This window comes from Sitodiplosis mosellana, unplaced genomic scaffold, assembly GCF_009176505.1.
Source record: "Sitodiplosis mosellana isolate CC-2019 unplaced genomic scaffold, AAFC_SMos_1.0 Smas_scaffold_38, whole genome shotgun sequence".
In the NCBI taxonomy this organism is placed as follows: domain Eukaryota; kingdom Metazoa; phylum Arthropoda; class Insecta; order Diptera; family Cecidomyiidae; genus Sitodiplosis; species Sitodiplosis mosellana.
The window spans coordinates 626712-648203 of NW_022595280.1; the positions used below are offsets into that span (position 1 = coordinate 626712).

General features: G+C 36.4%; 3 protein-coding genes across 3 annotated transcripts in view; 1 reads left to right on the forward strand and 2 right to left on the reverse strand.

Annotated features, from left to right (window-relative positions):
- The window catches only part of LOC129569669 (uncharacterized), a 3665-nt gene extending 167 nt beyond the window's left edge, over positions 1-3498 (reverse strand). Inside the window, exons 1-6 of the mRNA XM_055448768.1 lie at positions 2983-3498; positions 2733-2876; positions 2301-2563; positions 2134-2229; positions 716-1292; positions 67-628 (exon numbers count right to left, since the gene is read on the reverse strand). Of these exons, the coding sequence (XP_055304743.1) occupies positions 67-628; positions 716-1292; positions 2134-2229; positions 2301-2563; positions 2733-2876; positions 2983-3097 (1757 nt within the window). The 5' untranslated portion in view covers positions 3098-3498. The remainder of the gene's footprint in view (positions 1-66; positions 629-715; positions 1293-2133; positions 2230-2300; positions 2564-2732; positions 2877-2982) is intronic.
- Positions 3499-10597: 7099 nt separating this feature from the next.
- LOC129569670 (protein odd-skipped-like) lies at positions 10598-11467 on the reverse strand. Its single transcript, XM_055448769.1, has one exon. The coding sequence runs from the start codon at positions 11465-11467 to the stop codon at positions 10598-10600; it is 870 nt and encodes a 289-aa protein (XP_055304744.1).
- A 4256-nt stretch (positions 11468-15723) lies between these two features.
- On the forward strand, positions 15724-20298 carry LOC129569688 (glutamate receptor ionotropic, kainate 2-like). The gene is made up of 13 exons (XM_055448797.1): positions 15724-15987; positions 16101-16247; positions 16704-17377; positions 17445-17597; positions 17670-17914; positions 18053-18242; positions 18311-18395; positions 18472-18610; positions 18678-19099; positions 19191-19314; positions 19406-19428; positions 19514-19785; positions 19905-20298. Exons 1-13 carry the CDS (start codon positions 15912-15914, stop codon positions 20106-20108), a joined length of 2754 nt encoding a protein of 917 aa, XP_055304772.1. The 5' UTR covers positions 15724-15911; the 3' UTR covers positions 20109-20298.
- Positions 20299-21492: the final 1194 nt, after the last annotated feature.

Below are 21492 nucleotides of genomic sequence, written 5' to 3' on the forward strand. Positions count from 1 at the left end.
CCGGTGAGCAAAAGCACACAAACAAAAAGTGTGTAATTGAAATGGAAATCAAAACATATTCGATACTCTTCAATCAAGACTAAGAATAAAAAATTACCGTTTTCTCCCCATCCAGTTGCCCACGAGTTTTTCACGATCCAGTATGGCAATTTCTCGCCAGTTGTATTCTTTTCAACGCCATATCCAATAATAGTCACTGCGTGGTTAATTTGCTTCGGACTACAGAGCTGAGATGTTGGATTAAGAACGCCTCCTTTATAGTATTTCAATGGAGCGGCGTTTAAAGCAACGGCAATCGGACCATTCGTGTATAGCCATCTTTTCATTCCTTCTTCATCATTCTTCTTGAATTTGACTGGTTCATCCACCTTTACCCGAACATTACGCTTTTCGAAACGGCATGTTGATTGTGCATATTCGTATGGATAAACTGTCTCCAATTCTAGCCCACCTCGTTTTTCGATGTGCTTCACAGCATTTTCGGGGACACCACCTTTGCATCCATAATTGCTTTTATCACAATCAAGTAATGATTGTTCCGAGAACTCTTGCAACTGTTTGATACGTTTTGCGCATAATCCTTCAATGACCGCCGTTGTCACGAATGCCCAACAACAAGCACAGTCACCTGTAATGAACAGAATGGTATATCGTATGTAATTGGATTAAATCTTACATTGGACATCGATGGTAAATTAAAATGAACCATAATAACCTTGATTTTTTACGCGTGTGACCAGGTTTTCTTCACGTTGATCATAATGTTCAGGAATTTCACCTTCCACACCGCCGGCGGATCGTCCCTGTGCATCACTTGGAATATCAGCGTTTTCAATAATACCAGTTGTATTCGATAAACTTTCGTCCCAACCGAGAACTCGTTCAAACTCAGTATTAGTCAAATCGGCGAATTCAGTAATGGAATAATCAGCTGATGAACGATCTGATTTCGTATGCTCTTGCATTGTGAAAAAGTTTCCCTTGAACACATCAAAACGGTAGGCCATCTCAATTGGTTCGGAGATATATTCACGTTTATATTGCCTCACAAAATCGTGGAATAAATCACTCAAGTAGTTGTCCAATTCTGGCCCTTGTGGCAATTGTTCTGGGGGAGGTATATTAAAATTGGGTTTTGGGGACAAAGGAGTAAGGGTTGGTTGAATGGGGAAGTCATGTTGAATTGGTGGATTGAATGGCAATGATGGCACTGGTGATAGTGGAGCTAGTGGCTGAGGTTTGTACACTGGTGCCAAAGGCTTCAATGGCGGTAGAGTAGGGTACGATGGTGCCTAGAGATATACATTTTCGATATGATATAATTATATTATTGCCCAACATATTTATCACAGTGAATGTTTGGAAATTTTAGGTTTTTCTTAAGATTTCTGAACGTTCGTTTCAGAAAGTGCATTAATAAAACGTAAATAATGAGCTAGGGGCGAGACAAGAATTCTAGTAGAGTCTAGTTACATTCAATTTTATATATTTTTGACATAAAGCCTCTAATTTTTCTAGTTTTGGTGCAAAAGTGCTAATATTGTGCCATTATTTCTAGTAAAATTGGTTGCAGAGCGTATTACACTGCCAATATAACGCATATGGAAGACCTAACGGGATTTTTTTGTGAACAATAAACAATACGTCCGTAAGCGTTACATTGGCAAACCAAATTCACTAATTTCTTCTATTTTTCCTATTATCGTTGAATCATGTTCTAATTTTACTCATTAAGATTTCGTGTCTCCCCCCTAGATAATGAGCAACATGTTCAGAATGTTAACATACATGTTTTTTTATCATTTTCATCTAGTCTAAGTTGAAATTCGAAACCGTCTAGAAAACTCAAGAACCCGAAAAACAAACTACTTAAGATTTTCGGACGTGCACTGTATTATATTATGTTAGGTTTTTTTTAAAATCTTAATAACGTTATTATGATTTGGCATAGTGATAACATATTATCTTACGAACATAATCATTTTAAATCAACCGATGAATAGAAAAAAAGACAAAATGAACGTGACTTATCCAAGAGATCAAAGTTTCAAAATTGGAAATTGAATCGCTTCGCTCGCCGTTTCGGCTAGTATTTAATAAAATGTGTCATTACGGATAAATTTGAATTGGTACCTTGTAGATTGGTTGTTGTTTCAGCGGGGCGAAAGTGGGAAACGATGGTGTTTCGTAGATAGGCTGCTTGTATACATGTTGGGGGAACGATGGTGCCTACAGATTTACATTTTCAACATATTTATTATTATGTTATGTTACACCAAAAATATCGCCATTATTGGTACCTTGTAGATTGGCTGTTGTTTCAATGGGGCGAGAGTAGGAAACGATGGAGCTTTGTAGTTCGGGAATGCAGGCGATTGTGTAGGTATGAATTGATTGTTGAATTGAAGTGGCTGAGGTTTATATACCGGTGCCAAAGGCTTTAGAGTAGGGAATGGATGAGGAGGATTATAGCTGATTTGCAATGGTTTACTGGTCGTTGCAAATGGTTTAAATGTTGTGAATTCGGGCAATTTTACAGGCTCGAAAGGTGCAGGGAACGAATCTATAAATCGAATAGAAACAACAATATAGAAACAGTTTTATATGATAACTGATAAGCTGACTGTTTCGAACTAATTTATGACTTTAGTTTACGGTTGACATTGAGATTATGCTAAGGTGCACTTTAGTTCAACGGCCTAGAATTATTAAAGAACATGCAAATAAATCACCTTGTTGTTTGAATTGAGTTGTTGTAAACTGATTCAAAAACGGATTTTGTGGTACAGACACTGGTTGTGGTTTCACAAAATCAAATTTGAACGGTGACAGAGTCGGCGGTTCAGCTGGCTGATAACTACTCAAATAGTTTTTTTCTACGAGTTGCCAGGAAAACAAACACAAAAAAATACATCAAATTGTACTAAACTTTTGAAACCAAAAACGAAAATGTAGCAAACTTTTAAAAAGCCTATGTTATACCTGGTTGATGGAATTCGGCCGTTGGCAAGTAAACTCGTGATAGATCACATCGCGTTTGTGAAATGATACACAGTATTAGCAAGAATACCGCACTGGTCATTGATTTTACTGACATTTTTATACGTCTTTTGTTGCAGAAAAATATCGTTCAGAATTTTATTTAGCTCACACAGCACTTTTCATCCCGGTAGACACTGAGCTATTGAGTGAATCAATGTTAAATTCTATCAACAAAATATCTAAAACATCAGGTGACGAACAGAATGGCCAAAAAAGAAGATTCATAAAACAATCTTCACACGTATACAGAGCATATGTGGTAAGACAAGTGGAAGATGATATCGAAATTCGATGCTGAATAAATCATTGTGTAACCGAGAGAAGAAAGAAAAACAAAAACGAAAGGAGAATTAACGCTTTACGGAAACAAGTTGTTGGTGTGAGCAAATTTCATACATATAATTTGAAAATGTTGATTGGTTTACCCCACCTCAACCGCAATGTGAATCAACGCAAATTTTGGCAAATTGAATAATCATTTCATATTCGAATGTGAATGTGAGTATGAATAGGATGTTTCTGTATTACATAATGATTTATGACGAATGTTAATTCAAGACAGTAAATTAATTCTATATTGGTATAACATTTGCGTAAAAATTTCAAACATATAAACAAATAAAATTATTGTATTTTTAGCTTTGGAACCGATGCAGTTTTTTTTCTCAATATTGTTTATGTGACAAACAAACAAATATCAGCAAAATTTTCATTTCCTTCACATTCAATAGCCGTGAACTGCATTCCATTTTTGTATTATCAGTATGTATGTATTATGTTTATTAGCGTTAGATCCAGAGATTACTATGGGACATTTTTATTGTTCAGCTGTTCTAAGAACATTTAAATGAAAAGAGTTGTCTAATTTGATTTTAATTAAACCTTTATTGATCGCTTGAGATACAAAATTGTACTGACTTGAGCTTTTAAATGCTATGGCTTATATATCATAATTCTGCTTAGCTTGCAATTTAGCACAAGGCCGAAAGAACGTGAGTTTAAAACAAACATTAGTGTAAACTGAAAAGAACATGAGATTAACATAAATATTGATTGATACAAGAACGTGCGATTTAGCGAAAATAAAGTGAAATAAACATTGTAAATTATTGATAAATATAGCGTTACAATGTCATTTTAAAAATAAACATGTCCGAGTAGTGGACATCGGATAAAAATATCGCATAAAAATAGCAGATATTTTTCGCGCGTTATGTTAAGCGAAACGCATTAACCCTTTGACGACCTTTGGGACACATATGTCCCATTTTGTTTTTCGTCAATAATTTCCACATTTTTAGACCGATTTCGATAAAATTGGTTTCTTTTGAAAGAGAATGAATGTAGCTACCAGAAAGTACCATAATATTGGATATTTTACATCACTGTGCTCAAATAGAACACTTCAAAGTCGAAAAATCTTAACTTTTTTTTCAAATTCTGCCAAACCCTATATAATTTGAAGGGTACAACTTTTAAAGCTGAAAATTGGAAATGTTGTACGGAGTGTCTGTTCAGCGGCGTATCCAGAGATGAATTTCGGGGGGGTTTTCGATTGATCTAATTTTCAAGGGGAAGGCGAAATTTTCTTTTTCAGAGTTGGAAAACGCTTTGAGAGCCAATATCTGCTGAAGACTTGAAGAGATTAATGCAGGGGTTTTGTGCGCTGCTGAAACCTGTACGTTCTTGTTATCTTATGCTCAAGACAAGTGCTGTTTTTTTGCTCAGGATAAATTTTCGAAATTTTCCCAATGGGAGCAAAAGGATTTTTGGTCGGTATGGCTCGCTAGGCCACACCAAATTAGGCCATTCGCCACCATTTATCCGGGTCGATAGTCCTCATAGGTAGGAAAAATTGACTCTCGTATGTGGAAGATTTATCAGCGGATAAATTTTCGAAATTTTTCCAATGGGGCCGAAATGATTTTTGGTCGGTGTGGCTCGCTAGGCCGCACCAAATTGGGAAATTTGCCACCATTTATCCCGATCCATAGCCCCCATAGGTAGGAAAAACTGGAACTCTTCTTCAGTTGTAGTCAACTTGTAGACGATCCGAAACAGGCAAAAATCGAAAAAAAAGTTTAATTTTTTTTTTCGATTCTCATAAAGTATTTTTTTTGCCCAATCCATTGGTGTTATCGCCACATGGAAATTCGGGCTCCTTATCACTTAATTTGCATCATGTGATAAATGCGAGTGACGTCATCAATAGCTCGGGAATCAATTGAAATGAAACACACGGAAAAATATTCGAGTAACGGAACAATGTGATAGAGATCCATTCATATGAAACAATGCGAGAGGATTCGTTCATACCGACACTGCAGACAAAAAATCTATCAAAACGGAACACCGTAAAGTGAAATACTTAAAACGGCACATGCTATGTTTAATTCTCACGGATTTCTTTTCCATGTTCCATTTTAATGGATTGCTTTATTTTTGTTTCGTATCTGTGTATTGAACGACGAAAGTCTCATGTTCATTTTAACCGCATCAAAGTTAATATATAAGTTTTCGTAAAAATAACATCATACCCTAGAAATCGTCACAATCACCTGTCGTGAATGGGCGACAGAGGAATATCATCGAATTTTCTACAAGATTATTGCAATTTATTGAATGTGTTCGGTATTTTCATATTCAGCTGCACAAGTAAATGATTTGCGAATATCGAACTACTTTTACAAAAAAAGGTTAAACATAAACTTTATACATAAAATTTAATCAAAATCATATGAATCTTTAAGGCAAATGGAGCCACAATAATATATTTTGCGAAAGTTGTTACAGGGTCGCGAGCGAAGCGAGCGGAAATTTTCTTGATAACTTGTAACCTTGAATGCAATTTCTCTTCAATCTATAATATTTTTTCCCTTTCTGGATTTCGGGGGGGAGGGGGGGTTTGAACCCCCAAACCCCCCCCCCCCTGGATACGCCACTGTGTCTGTTACTTTCTAAGGATAATCGCCTTTTCTACAAAAAATGTTGTTTCAAATTTTTATTGCTTTTGGCGTGATGGGACATATGTGTCCCATTGGTCGGTAAAGGTAAATAATTACCACTGATTTCCCTGTATTTCAACCACTTTTCGCGAATTTTGAAACACACAAAAAACTTCACCTAAAATTCGACTCATTTCTTCCCAATGGGAATAATCTTGTCAGATATCGCTCTAGTGCTTCGATCCGTGTTTCATTCTAGTAAACATCAACAACTACACCGATTTTACGTTGTTTCCCACACAGAGATACACAAACACAAATGCAGTGTCCGCATACATGATATATTCCGGCATCTGTCGCTCTCTGTGTCATCTACAGTGATGCGTAATACAGAAGGTAAACGATAGAACAATATGATCGATTGTCCCTTTCGCACTTCAATGAGCGTGTGTAATACGCTACAGCCGACGCTTGAGTGAAGGATGACCAGCACGTATTGAAATGAATAGTTATTTATTTGTGATGCTCACTGCTCACGGTTGTATGAAAAAGGCAACAAGTCATATTGTACCACACACCAACATAAATTATTCAGAGAAATTAAACGCAGTAATACTGCGGCAATATTTCATACACACACCGTACAGATATTTTCATGTTTTGAGCGTGTTGCTTTGTGTGTGCGAGTGTAAAGTATTTGAATTCTTATAATTGAGAACAAAAATCTAACGGGATGTTGTTGACAAATACATATACACTTGCAATAGCGGCATGCGATAGCATTCGGCCACAACATACATCGGTCGCAACTGTGAGAAGAGTGAGAATTCTTCTGTATATATGTATTGTATAGAGGCTGATTTGTTGTTATTGACATGCGGCGCCTCTTTCGGGATAATTTTCGACTGGGGAATCGTCTGGGATGTTCTTTACAAAAAGATCGTTAAATTCGTGATTAAATGGGCACAACAAAGCATTATTCAAACCATTTTTGGTTTAAAACGATTCTATAAATTTTAAAAATGGAAAAGATTTTACACGTAGTTCTTATGGGAGACATGTTTTTTTCATAGAAAAATAAAGGTAAATAGTTACCTTTACCGACCAATGGGACACATATGTCCCATCATTTTTTTTTTCATATTTGCAATTAAAAAAATTAATTTTTGATAACACGTTTATATTTTTGGGGTCGCTGAGCACGAATCTGCAATCAGAATTGCAAAATTCCCAGCCGTTCAGTTTTGGTCGTCAAAGGGTTAATACACAATAGCGATTCTGCACACACAGAGTCGCTGTTTTTTCGTTATGCTCTTTACACTTACGATGAGCTGCGCGGAGCGTGCATGCACATGTTTCGCTCACTTCTTTCTTTGAACACTCTTCGTGTGTCAACATAATGTCTGTGTGTGTATCGCTTGTGCCGTCGTTTATAAATGTAAACAAAACACAATTCAAAAGGATTTCAAATAGAAAATTACAGGTGTAAAATGCAATTAAGAGAGTATTACTTTAAAAAAATTATATTTATCTATTTATAAAAATGTAAAATCAAAGCGTAATAGGTCATTGGGTTTTTTTATAGAGAAAAAACCTGTTTTTCTTACCTAATTCAAATAAAAATTTAATAAAAATAAAAAATAAAATAATAGAATATATTCCTTCTGGTTTTTTCATATTTGAATGGTTTGGAGCGAAAATGTAATACAGAAAAGTTGAGCGGAAAAATGTCGATGATGAATGAGCGGAAAAAGGGATAGATATATAGTAAACTGTATAGTAAACTAAAGTAAACTATATAGCTATCTCTTTTCATTTCACATTTTTCCGCTCAATTTATCTGTATTACATTTTCGCCCCAAACCATTCATTTAAAATTTGGCAGTCTTAGTTTGTTGTTGAGCAGTTGAACATTATGTATCCAGTTTTTACATTGAGCGGATGTTCATCATGAAGCTACTGTGGGTAATCTGTTCACTGCAAGTTTCGTTTGTTGTAGTAGTGCACATGAAAATCAATCATCCAAAACTGACGATTACTGTGGCGCTATCGGAACGAATACCATTCGTGATTCTTGATCGCAACGCAACACCAAAGGGTTTGGATGTGTTAATAATAGAAAATTTCGCACGGAAATTCAAGCTGCAAATAAATTACATTGTCGTCAATACATCTTTGAACGAAATTTTCGCCAACACGACAGACTGGAGCACATTTCTCGTCCAAAATCGTTTAATCTCAGAAATGGTCGTACTCATTGGAGGTTTAGACGGAAGCATCTCAACTAATAACTTTACCTCATCACATCCATATTATCATGATAAATTGACATGGTGTGTTCAAAAAAGACGAATCATTCCGTCGTGGAAAAATATATTTCACTTATGCCATGACCCAATCGTGTTTATACTTCACGCCACGATGGGTATGTTAGGGATTTTAATGATTTATCACATGCAACACTTTCAAGATATACATCCAAGGTGGGACTGGATTGGATCGAGCAAAAATGTATGGTACGGTTGTTTTACTTGGTATCGCTTGTAATTATAGGCCGAAAAAACTCGCATACAGAGTCTTTTATGCATTTGGCATTTTCAGGAGTATATTACATTCGATCGTCATTTTGTCGGGTGTTATGAATATTACAATGAATCCTATTTACGAAGATCAAGTCAAATAGATAGAGCAAATTGGAGATGGTTGACCTCGTTGGCGATAAACTTGCATTACATCATATGATAAGAAAAAACGAGGTGAGTAGGATTTCAATAATAGATATTCAACTTGTATGATTTTAGTGTTATTTGGGTGTATCCATCAGAAGTGGTGACAAACTTCAAACTTGTGAGAATCTAGACCGATGTCTAAGTCAACTTGATAAAAATCCCAAGCTGGCAATGGCGATTTCCCGTGAACATGCCCATAGTAGCCATTTGATTTCGGCCTCTCAGCTCTTTTGCTTCGAACCGGAAAATATTTATGAACACGACTTGAAGTTTTTGGTTCGCAAGGATTTGCCATTTCGGAAAAATTTTGATGACTTCATACAAACAACAATTGAAATTGGGCTCATGAGGAAATGGCGATCTGATAGCCAAGTCCAAGCTGCAAAGAAATACATCAACCGATTTTATGGTCAAACAATGAACGGGCTCCCAGGAATGTTTCTTATTTGGAGCATCATTAAAGCTGCGCTAATTTCCGTGTTCATACTTGAAAAAGTGGTGTTTGTTAAAGTTAGAGTGCCCAACACATCCCGTTGTTGGAAATTCACAGAAATTCTTATTGATGCCGAGAGACATTTCTGGGTAGAAAATGTGTGGAAATGATTACAGGAAGAAAGTCCAAGCAGTCAAAATTCTGGCCGAGATCAACCTATTATCAGTCAACAGTTCAAACTCTCTTGAACAGCAACGTCAGCAATCCTGATTTTGTTATTGATCTAAAAATCTACAACTTTTGCCATCACATCACCTCTCAACGACGTACGGCTGTGTAGTCACAGTGAGAAAAATGTCGATGAAATTAAATTTGTTTTGCCTTTTCTACATTTCGCCCAATAAGCACTCACCAACATGCATGATTTTTATTCAGTTGTTTGTTTCTGTCGTAAGACCAGAGTCACTACGAGATATCCTGAACCATCTGATACTGACTTGAATGGAATTTACCGATGTCTTTGTGTCGATCAAGCAAGAGGCAGCAAATGGCGTTTTGATCTGATTTCCATGATATGCTTCTGTATGAAGTCAATTCATTTGAATTTTCAAAACAATTTGCAATATCGAAAAGGCGAAATTGAATCGGTTAGAATAAAAGTGACCTCCGACGATTTTTTGGTCTCTGTATTTTGTGATTTTGTGTTTTACCTGATCTTTTACTTTCCTAAAGACATTTTTCAGAAACCTCCAACCTAAAAACCACAAAATCACAAAATACAGTGACCAAAAAACGGAGGTCACTTTTATTCCAACCGATTCAATTTATCTAGATTCGATGACAAGAAAATTGCAGGATCAGTTAAACTCTAGCAGGATATACATATGACGTCAAAACATCAAGAAGCTTAAAAAATTGTTTATTTTCAATGAATTTTAGCTTTTTAGCAACAGCTGTAAGCATTTATCGTGAATGTATTGATTTGTTTTCATACAATATTTTCGGTGTTTTTATTTCTAACATTCATGTAGTGAATTTTTCTCTTAACATATTTCATGGTGCGGCTGTTGACACTATATTTTCCTATATTTCGAATTGGCGCGCTGTGTAGTTCCGATTTGAAATGTTAAATTACATTGATGTGCCCTTTGAAATTGGGGGCGCTCGCGTCGCCTCAAATGACTTTGACGTTTAACAGCCGCCACACGACATATTTACTCTAAACTCTTAACATTCTGCTTTTCCGTTAACAATAAAATTCTATCTCTGTTTCTATTTACAATACTTAGCCGGGAAATGAAAAACTAAAAATAATAACAAATAATCGTTTGTGTACTGTTTATATTCGAATAAAGTGTTTCAGTCTTGAGAATGTCCGCTTTGATTATCTTTTGTTTGCTTTTAAAAAACAGTTCTGTTATTATTGTTTATAGAGCGACGTTTACAAGTTAACATTGCATGATTTCGTCTATTGTAAATCCTCTCTTTGGTTTTAGGTTGCTGGTCAATGGTGAGTCGATGGTGATTTCATGTGGTGGATCGTTAACTAGAGTTGATGGTGTTGATGATGGGATTTTAGCGCTTGGCATTGATTTTAATGCAGCTTCGATGGTGGCTGACGTGTGGCATTGCATGTGTGTCTTGAGTTCAGTGCGTTGTGTGAATGTTTGCTCGCACACCGAGCATTTGAAAGCATTGTCTTCGGCATGTGTAGCCCAGTGAACGGCCAGCGTTCGTGATTGGCAGAAACCTTTACCGCAATCGTTACACTTGAATGACTTGTCCTTTGAGTGGATGTATTTATGGTCGCGCAAATGATCCTGCCGGCGGAAGGCTTTGCCACAAATATTGCACGGGAATGGACGTTCGTTGGTGTGCGTACGCTCATGGATTTGTAAATTGTAGTTTTTGGGGAATGGGCGACAGCAAAAGCGGCAAATGTACTGCTTCTTTGGTATTTTTCCATTTGGTCCGGCCACTTTGATTGATTCAAAACGCATGGCTGCTCGTTGTGCCATACGTGGGCCACAACGTTGGCTCATTTGTTGTTGTTGGTGAAATGCCACTTTACGAATCCCTTGGTCCATTAAAGGGTTCTCAGACGGATTTGGAATAACCGGGTATAATTGTGTGTAAGTTTGTATGTTCAATGTAGCGTTCTGTACTTGCGATTGCAACCACAGGCAATGTTGCTGCTGATGGTACCGACGGACATTCAGAGCGGCGGTGGGCAAATGATTGTATGCTGCTGGCCCTGAGCTCTCATGTTTGGTCTGCATCAAATGATATTGCGATGTTTGCTGTCTCGAGAGCTCCATTTCGTGCAAGGATTGCTAACGGGCGATTTTGGCTACTATTGATCCTCAATCGTGGTGTATGTGGCGGCGTTCGCACTGGTGAAATACTTGAAGATCACTCTTGTTTCAAATTGTTTTCCAACGCAAACGAAAAATCTATTGGAGACAAAAGAAATAAAAAAAGAAACAGCACGTTAGTCGATGAGAATTAGGAACAGTTTTTATGAAATGTTGTTGATATATTCGAATTTCCCTAATCTTTTCCAACATAGGTTTTCTCCCTCTTCTCTTTGCTTGACTTCATTTATTTGTAAATCCCGGAGTCATAGCGTAAAACGACAACTGTGAACCATGCCACTGAAAACAAGACACAATTCAATCATTTCAACCACTTAAAGATGTGTCTTTGATTCCAGAACAAAGGTGATTCACTAATAAATTGACTGTAACAGATTCAGATAATATTTCCTTTTTCTTTCAATTTTCTTTCGCAAGCGATTGGGCATTTCTTTTTTAGTTATCGCAAATATTGGCACTTTATCAGGTTACATACGCCGAAAAAAGCAAGCACACAATCGAAAATAAAACAAACAAAATTTCTTTCTTTCGTTTTTTATATCAGAATAACAAATTTTAATTTGTAAAACAGATGTGAAAATTACTGTTCTGGACAGATTCGTTGATTGCCCGGTTCAATATTTTGAATAAAAAAACTAAGTTGGAGTATTGAAATACACTTTGGAATTGAGAAAACTTCTATTTTCAGAAGCTTAACAGGAATATATCACTTTCTTGTTTCGCACTCGACGGTCAACTGTGAACAACTGTTTTCATTTTCAATATTGTGCACGACATCAACTTTTGGCAGCAGTCCGTTGACAAAATACCGGGTGCAAACATCCCGATAATGTCACATTCAAGTCTCTGCTCCTTCTAGTTTCGTTTTTCATTATGGAAATCATAAAATAATAAAACATTTCAATATCCCTTCCATAGTTTTTCCATGAGCCTTCGCAAAATATGTTTTTTCAAATACAAAATATGGCCGTTTATTGTCACCAAACTGTCTTCGGTCCTTTTCAGTGTATGCAACTTTTGTTTCTTTCGCTATACTGATGCAGGTAAAAGGGAGAAAGAGAGAGATGGACCCAATTCACCTTTGCGAGTACAATGATATGGCAAGTAAAACTACTTATTAATTTGTACAATAAAGTAATTTTGTTTACTGCGAAACAATGAACGTTTTGCTTCGAAAGTACATCTTTCTTTTGCCTGTTCGTTACAGTAGTACGACAAGCAAAGGGAAAGAGAGAGAGAAAAAAGTGAATTTTTCAAAGTATCCGGTAGTGAAAAAGTACATAAAATGCGCAATAAATTCGTAAAGTTTTTAATAATTTTCGAGAAGCAGAAGCACACTATCTTGTGCCCAAGTGACGATTCTTTGAATGATTTTAGCGATTGTTTCGATTTTAACTACACATCCCAAACATTCCAAGCAACTGGAAATGTAAGCTATAGTTTCCGTATACGGAACAAATAATTACTGCATTTGTTTTTTCTTCCAATTCACTCGTTTTTATTTCGTGTATTCTGAATGTTTCAAGGTCTCAACAGAAGAAACGGTCGTTCTACTTTTGTTACTTTGTGAAAAATGAAGACGATAAGTTTTCTTTGGCTCCTGAATGCTGCTTGGCCAATACAGAATACAAGTGAACTCCAACTCACCAAATTTGTCAACAATGTGAGCCTTGAGAATTAAGATGCTCAAATTTTGATTTTTCACGCATTTCGGATCACCATCATTGACCTTCACTTAAATAGCTCAATTGATAATGTTCATGTTCATGTTCATGTTCTCTCGACGCATTCACATCACCGTATGAGCATTCCAAATTAATGGCATTCACCGAAGAGAGTTTGACTGCAGCGTATCAAATACACCCTGAAACTGCAGTTCCCGATCGAAGTTTGAAATACCAATCTTCCATCCGTAAAACAAGCATGGACAACTAAAACTCTTCAATTTATGGAAATATTTCTATAGCACAATAGTTTCTGCCGAAACGGAACTACAATATACGAATGAAGTGAGGCGAAATGATAAATGCTTTTGAAACGCAAACGAGATTAAATTCATTAAACAAATTTAGATTTTGGAAAATTAGGCTTTGCGCTGGCAACGAGAGACAAAGCTAATATTTGCTTAATCCTTTTCTAAACGGCCAGAATTCAATTACTTTCACTGTTTAGACTTCGGACCGCTGAGGTCAATATTCAAATGTGGAAAATGGTGTTTGGTCAAGACAAAGCAAAGATCGGTCGGTATTCGCAGTGCGAAATGTTCGCTTGCAAGCAGGCATACGGCGTTTTCTCTGTGCAAGGGTAAAAGGAATCGCTCATTTAAATTGCTTTGTGATGGGGTCGGTCATAAAAACTTAAATGAAATTGTCATCAAGCACAACGAAGTTTTACGATTTGTCTTTTTATTGGTGGTGAAATGATTTACATCGAGGCAATAAACTTTCAGCACTTTCATTGCTATCCAATTCTCGTGTGAATGGGTTTGTCATTGCTATATTGTTTTTCTCATTTGTTCGGAATCCATTCGCTCTCTCTATATCGGCATCTTTGATTCACTTTCTAAGCGGCGACAGGTAAAACCCTTAACCCGAAAAAGAATGAAAAAGAGAAAGCAAAAGAGAGAAGGAAAGAGTTCGGCATAGAGTTCAGTGTACAAAAATGGAGGAACGATGCTTATAGGAAGGCTTGCAAAAAAGCCATGTATCGGGTTATATTGAGTGTCACATAAAGGAACAATGGTAGCCCCTTGACTCCAGAATTTTGGCAAAAATCAACTACCTACATAAAGGGTTTCGTACCGTACGACAGTGTACTGTTCCATACACATGAAGCAACGCTTTCCATTTAATTCAACTAGGACTTTCAAAAACATACACAAACATATGCACAAAAGTGAACATTCTATGGTTTCTCCGTTGAATGCTAACGAATTCAATGCATATGCGGAACTAACAACGCTGGTATTCTCATGCGATATTAAATCAACGTTTATATCCATGGTCAGCATGGTATAATCTATACTATCAGCTTAGTTTAAAAAAATTGTGCGAATTTCCACCATTCGAAATTTCAATTCGAGAATACACTGTCTTTCGTAAGGAAATATTTGATATTGATCTTTGTCATAGCCATCCATTGAGTTGGCGAGTTATTATTTCAGTTTTAAAATCAATTTTGAATTATTTTCATATTAGCATCAGATGCTCCTTATACGCTTCAAATCATGGTCAATCATTAACTCAAATCACTATGCAGCCAACATGGATCTGCCTGAACCGACGTAAAACTTCTCGTCAATTTATCCACCGGTATAAATTGAGTGAGGACTTTTGCTGTCCTAGAATCTCCAATTAAAGTGTACAACTGAATGCTTCACATAGCCTTTGTCCTTTTGGATACGTTTACCAAAGATTATTTTGGACCGTTTCTATCTGACTACTATCAAGCGTTACCATCTTGGCTGTATGACTATGTTTTTGTTTTCATGTGCCTACTTTTGTGAATACTGCATAATTTATTAAAAGAGCCATGTTTTTAACGAGGCGAGAGCTGAAAGTTGTACTAAATCGGTGTAAATTATTATAATTATAAATTGATGTAACAGTCTTGCACTCTTTTCCGGCCAAACACTTATTTAAACCTCATTATATTCAGCCAGAGCTTGGCGGTGTTAAATAAAATTAAAAAATAAAATGAGTCGCTTTCAAAGATTTTTGACATTTTGCCTATTATGGCAAATTCCGAAAATCGTCAATAGATTTTGACAAAATACCTTATCTCAAAAAAATGTTCGTATTCGACTATTTCGCACATATATATGCAGTGGAGGAATAAATGGATGAACTTCGGTGGAACTTTTCAATGGAGACGACACGTTTCTTTTTCATCCACTCGATGAACGCTTTTATACTTGAATAAATTCTCAGTCAATTGGTTTCATTTTTAAAAATTTTTTCCCCAGATATTTAAGAGGTCATTTATATGTTTTTTATCTTTTTTTCCTTCAATTTACCAGAAATTACACCGCCAATTACATAAAAAAGGCATAAACAAGATATTATGTTTTAAAAAAAACGTTCTTTCTCACGCTGTGCCTTAGAAAGCACCACCGAACTGTGGTTTATTTGAATATCGTCTGGCGACAAAATATTTATAGATTCAAAATAAACGAATTACAGTCCCTAATTAAAGTTTACTGTTTGCGCACATCATGTGCGAACCAGTCAAATGCGAACGTTTTTCCGTGTCGATCAGACACATAAATTGAAGTGGCCGGGATTTGAGTGCAATAAAATTAATTTTCTAGTGCTTCGGTTTTAAAATGTGGTTTATGATCGGATATTCGGTTTGAATTTATTGACGATTTTCGGAATATTATGGCAAAATGTGTATTTTAAAGTGGATTTTGGTTTATTTCCTCTTACTGAAAACAGTGTATTCACGAATCGAAGTTCCAATTGGTGAGAAATTCCTTTTAATAAGTGAAATTACGCAATTGTTACGCTCAGTTTTGTGCGCTCGATCTATAAAGTTAATTAATGTGTGGTGAAATAATCAATGTAATCGATTTTAGGCGCAATTTTCGATAAAGAAAATGGGGAAGCTAAAGTTGCATTTAAGCATGCGGTGTTCCGTGAAAATATGTACGGTGCAAAATTCAATCTTATTCCCATCATTAAAAATATTGATGCCACAAATACGTATGAAGCTGAGGAGGCTGGTAAGTCAAAGCAAATAGATAAAATCATAGTTGTATTGTAAAAAAATCGAAATTTTCATAATGAAAAACATACATTTTCACATTGCAAATCAGTTTACTTTCTTCATAGCTTTTCAGCATGTATTTTTTTGGTAGTAATTCCTAATAATAGTTTCGATTCAGTATCTCATACATAAATCTCATTTGAGTGCCTTCTTTCGGCACTAGGCTAAATCCGTCTGATGGATTGAGTGATCGCTCTCCATTTGGCCCACAGCCAACTAAACTCTTACGAATGCAAGTTGAACCCGTTGTCGCAATTGTGCATTTAAATGTCGTTCATGATTAATCACATGATCGTGCAGTGCAACGTTCTGTTTGTTTTCGAAACATTATTTTCATTATGTTTTTAGTTAATACTTTTAGCATGACATTTTGCGTAAAATAATGTCAATTTCTTCGTTTTACTTCGCAAAGTGTGTTCGATGTTCTCGGAAGGTGTAGTTGCAATATTTGAATCATCAAGTGGGCAATTTAAACATACTGGCATCGTGGCATCAATTGCAAATGAGTTTGGTGTTCCGCATTTTATGAACCAATGGACGCCTGAATTACCGGCGTTTAAACGGCCATTTCGTCAGTTTACGCGAAATTTGTTCCCAAGTCCAAGCATTTTCTCTCGTTCTTTGTCCGACCTAGTCAAAGACTATGATTGGACTTCATTCACCTTGATTTATGAGGATAATTATGCTTTGATGCGACTGCATGATGTTCTACAGTATCATGACACTACAGTTGGTCCGGTTATGGTTCGCCAGCTGGACGAAAACGAAGATCAAATGCCAATGCTAAAAGAGATTGCAAAATACGGTGAAACGAGAATCATCTTGGATTGCAGCTTGGATAGAGTGATACCCATTTTGGCACAGGCAAAAAAAGTCAAATTACTCGAAGAGTACCAAAATTATATCATTACAACAATCGATACGCATACGATTGATTTCTCTGAAATCGAAGGCAACCACGCCAATATCACCACATTTCGAATCATCGATCCGGGCAGCGTTGATGCCGAAACCGCTGTACACGACTGGAAACAGGATGCGGCGAGAAAGGGAGAAAGCACTGGCTATTCGACCGAGAAAATTAAAGTGAGTTCATTTCTGAAATACGTAAGAGAGTGAGACTAAAAGTCAAACTTGTTATTTACTTTTGAAGACTGAATCAGCTCTTATTCACGATGCCGTTAAAGTATTTTCGTCATCTCTACGCGATTTCTCTCTGAATGCCGAAATTGAATTACCTGAACTGGACTGCAAGGAGCCGAAAAAGTGGGAACAGGGCGAAGTGATACTGAAAATTCTGAATGAAGTATTTTTAAATTATATGAAATTCTAGCGACCTGAATTTAAATTTTGAATACTTGAATGGTTTTTACTTTAGAAAACGGATGAAGGAATAACCAGCCGAATATCGTTCAACGACAACTTCGAGCGGAATTATTTTGTCTTGGAAATTATTGAGTATTCGTTTGCGGAGGGCCTGAAGAAGATTGCAACGTGGGATCCCGATAAAAAGATTACAATGCTACGCACAACCGAAGAAGTTGAACTGAAAATTTCACAATCATTGCAAAATAAAACCTTGATTGTAACAACACGCACTGGAATGCCTTACATGAGAATCAAGCAAGTCATTGGTTTTTCTTTTCTTCTTTTTAATTTAATTTGAGAACAATTATAAAACGATACCATTGATAATGCTTACTTTATTGTGTGGTACAAATTTAATTTGACTTTTTGACAAAACAACATGTTTGTGATTAGGCCAGAATACGATGGGATTCCCTGCGAAGGAAATCATTGCCTCGAAGGATATGCGTATGATCTTATTGATGCCATTTCCAATATTTTGGGCTTCAAGTATGAATTTCGTTTGGTGGCTGGCAATAAATATGGCTCTTATAACAAGGAAACAAAGAAATGGGATGGTCTAGTAAAAGAGCTTTTGGATCATGTGAGTGCCGGAAAATCCAACATGAATGAAGAAGAATGAATTGTAATAACTCAGTTTGAACTTTTCAGAATGCTGATATGGCAATATGTGATTTGACCATTACATACATGAGAAGATCAGCTGTTGACTTCTCCGCTCCTTTTATGACACTGGGTAAATTTCGATTGTTATATCAATTAGCATATTACACACAAGTTCACTCAATTGCAATTCATATTCTCTTAAATAGGAATAAGTATTTTGTATGCCAAACCAGAAGCAGAGCCACCGAATTTTTTCGCCTTCATGGACCCATTGTCATTGGAGGTGTGGCTTTATATGGCTACAGCTTATTTGATTATGACCGTCGCACTTTTAATTTTATCAAGGTAGATTTCAAAATTACTCCGGTTTTAATTTCATAGATTTGTGCTGATTTTATTTCAATAATCACAGAATGGCGGCTGATGATTGGGAAAATCCTCACCCGTGCGATGAAAATCCCGAAGAATTGGAGAACATATGGAATATGCACAATTGTATTTGGTTGACTGTAGGCTCTATTATGCAGCAAGGATGTGATATTTTGCCGAAAGCCGCATCAACTCGCATTGCACTCAGTTTTTGGTTCTTCTTTGCTCTCATCATCATTTCGTCGTATACAGCCAATTTGGCGGCTTTTTTGACCATGTCTAGGATGGGCGTTTCAATTGAAAGCGCCGACGATTTGGCGAAACAAACAAAAATTAAGTATGGAGCCGTGCTGGGAGGCAGTACACTACAATTTTTCAAAGACTCCAACTTTTCAACGTACCAACGTATGTGGAGCGCTATGGAATCGATGGACCCATCACCATTTGTCGCTGATAATAAAGAAGGTTGTAGCTTCAATCAATATATTCTTTTCCCAAAGAAAATTTTCAATTTTTTTATTTTGATTTTCTCTTTTGGACTTCGGTTTCATAAAAGGGATCGAACGCGTTCTTAAATCAAAGGGCGGGTATGCATTCTTGATGGAATCCAGCCAAATTGAATACTTTTCCCAGCAAAATTGCAATTTGACTCAAGTCGGTGGACAATTAGATAGCAAGGGGTACGGTATCTAAATATTTATGTAAATTCCATTTGAAATTTGGTCGAAATTTTGAGAATTGTAATTCACATCGTTTTTTTCCCTTTTGTAGCTATGGTATAGCTTTGCCGTTCAGTAAGTGACGTCACATCTTTTTTAGATTTGTACAAGATTTTAGGGAATCTGTCCATTTAAAGACTTTCTTCGGCTCTTTTTTTAGACTCTCCTTGGCGTACACTCGTCAGCCACTCAATATTGAAACTCCAAGAAAATGGAATATTGCTTCAACTCAAAGAAAAGTGGTGGGTTGAAAATAATCCAGGCGCCGGTGAATGTGGTGATGACAGTGGAGGTGGAGGAGATACACCTGAGTTGGGATTAGATAATGTTGGTGGTGTATTTCTCGTTCTTGGAGCCGGCCTGGTGGTTGCGGTTATCGTTTGTATCATCGATTTCATATGGAACATTCGGCAAATTGCTATCGATGAAACGGTTCGTTATTTTTGGTTGTTACCAACAATTTAAACACTCTTTCAGTTTTAGCAAAAATACAAATTTTATTCTGACCTAAAATCCATTTTCAATGACGAGGAATCTTTTTTTTTCATTAGATTACACCATATGAAGCTTTGGTTCGCGAATTGAAATTCGTTATTGATCTACGGCAAACAACAAAACCAGTGGGAAAAGGACTTGAAGAACGATCTGATTCGTCTCGTTCAAGCCAATCATCAAAATCGGATCGTTCGCTAAAATCAGCCATTTCCAAAGAATCGCTCAAAACAGCGGAAAGTGAAAAACTTGATAGGGTTTAGATTCAGAATGTAAACACTTGATCTTCATATCAATCGAGATGGATTCTAATTCTCGGTTGGATATCGAATAAATCTTTCATTTCATTTTGCTCATTTCAACATCAAACGCTATCATTGTGAGCTATTTATGTGAAAAATCCGCTGTTTAAATAAATAAATCGAGTGTGAGTCATAACAAGTGGTTTTGAAAGAATATCGACGTTTTCTTTTGATATGTTTTGTTTCATTTATTTGTTTGAGAGAAAGCAAAAACAAAAACACAGCCGATTATGAAAATGAGCGCGTACGCGCTCGCTTGTGTGTTATTTTTGTCGCACTGCAGGAAATTCGAACATCTTTCCAATAAAAGCGTGAGTGTTCTCCAACTGGAATAAGCGAGTCTGAATTGCTTTTATTTTCAGTGATCGCTGACAGTCAACTGCAGACATCAAACGACTTTAGGCTGTTCTATTATACACATTCTATTTTTCGTGCAGAGAAAATGTGAAAATCGTTGAAAAATGAAGTTTTCACTCACATTCTCCGTAGTTTTCTTACAAATTTGCGGATTTGTATCACCGCAGCAATATAAATTCATAAATATTGGTAAGTTTGAGGAAAAAAAGGAATGTTGATTGAAGTGAAAAGTGTTACACGTGCGAGCATTTTTGACCTTTGATACTGCAACCCAAATTAATTCCGAAGTTTTAATAAGAAAATTCATGCTTCAATTTGAAAAAAATAAGAATTTCATTCGAAATTACGAACAAAATTCAAAAGTGATCGATCAAGAACATCTTTAGAAAAATCGAACTTAAAAATAAGAACAGTTAGAAAAACGGCCGAGTGTGCGCAGAATCGGAGCAATGTGTAGTAATCGTTACTGCAAAATTGGAGTGCTAAATATTGTTTGGATCGGAAGCGTGTGACTCTCCGTGCTTGGCGACGTGTGAGCCGACACTGTGTACTAAAAATAAACTACTGTGACTTTGTGTATTGAAAACAAACGGTGTTTTTTGAACGGGCACGCGCATTTACGTTCTCGTTAGTGAAAACATCGTATCATGTTTTTATTTTTGCTCTCTTGACGCTGTGAAAATTTCATGAATCGACGGGGAATTTCGTTTGTGTCACAAACAAAGCAACATTCATGAACTTTCTGATTCATTTTGCTATTTTCTTTCGATCAGGTGGTATTTTTCCGGAAAAAAGCAAGCATTTGGTGGATGCTTTTGAAAATGCAGCACGACTGATGAATACGTTTAGTGAATACGTCAAACTACAACCGTCTGTGACTACTGTTGATATAAATGATAGCTTTAAAGTGCAAAAAGCAGGTACGTGTTTGATGGAATAGAACTAATTCACACTAAGCATTGCTCAATGAGCTATTTACTTTATCTGC

Bases quoted from the DNA above. Each gene is read 5' to 3' on its own strand.
- LOC129569670 (XM_055448769.1), bottom strand. From the start codon at position 11,467: ATGGAGCTCTCGAGACAGCAAACATCGCAATATCATTTGATGCAGACC.
- LOC129569688 (XM_055448797.1), top strand. From the start codon at position 15,912: ATGTGTATTTTAAAGTGGATTTTGGTTTATTTCCTCTTACTGAAAACA. The intron at 17,915-18,052 runs GCAAGTCATTGG...GTTTGTGATTAG, and splicing joins ATGCCTTACATGAGAATCAA to GCCAGAATACGATGGGATTC. The intron at 18,396-18,471 runs GTAAATTTCGAT...TCTCTTAAATAG, and splicing joins CGCTCCTTTTATGACACTGG to GAATAAGTATTTTGTATGCC.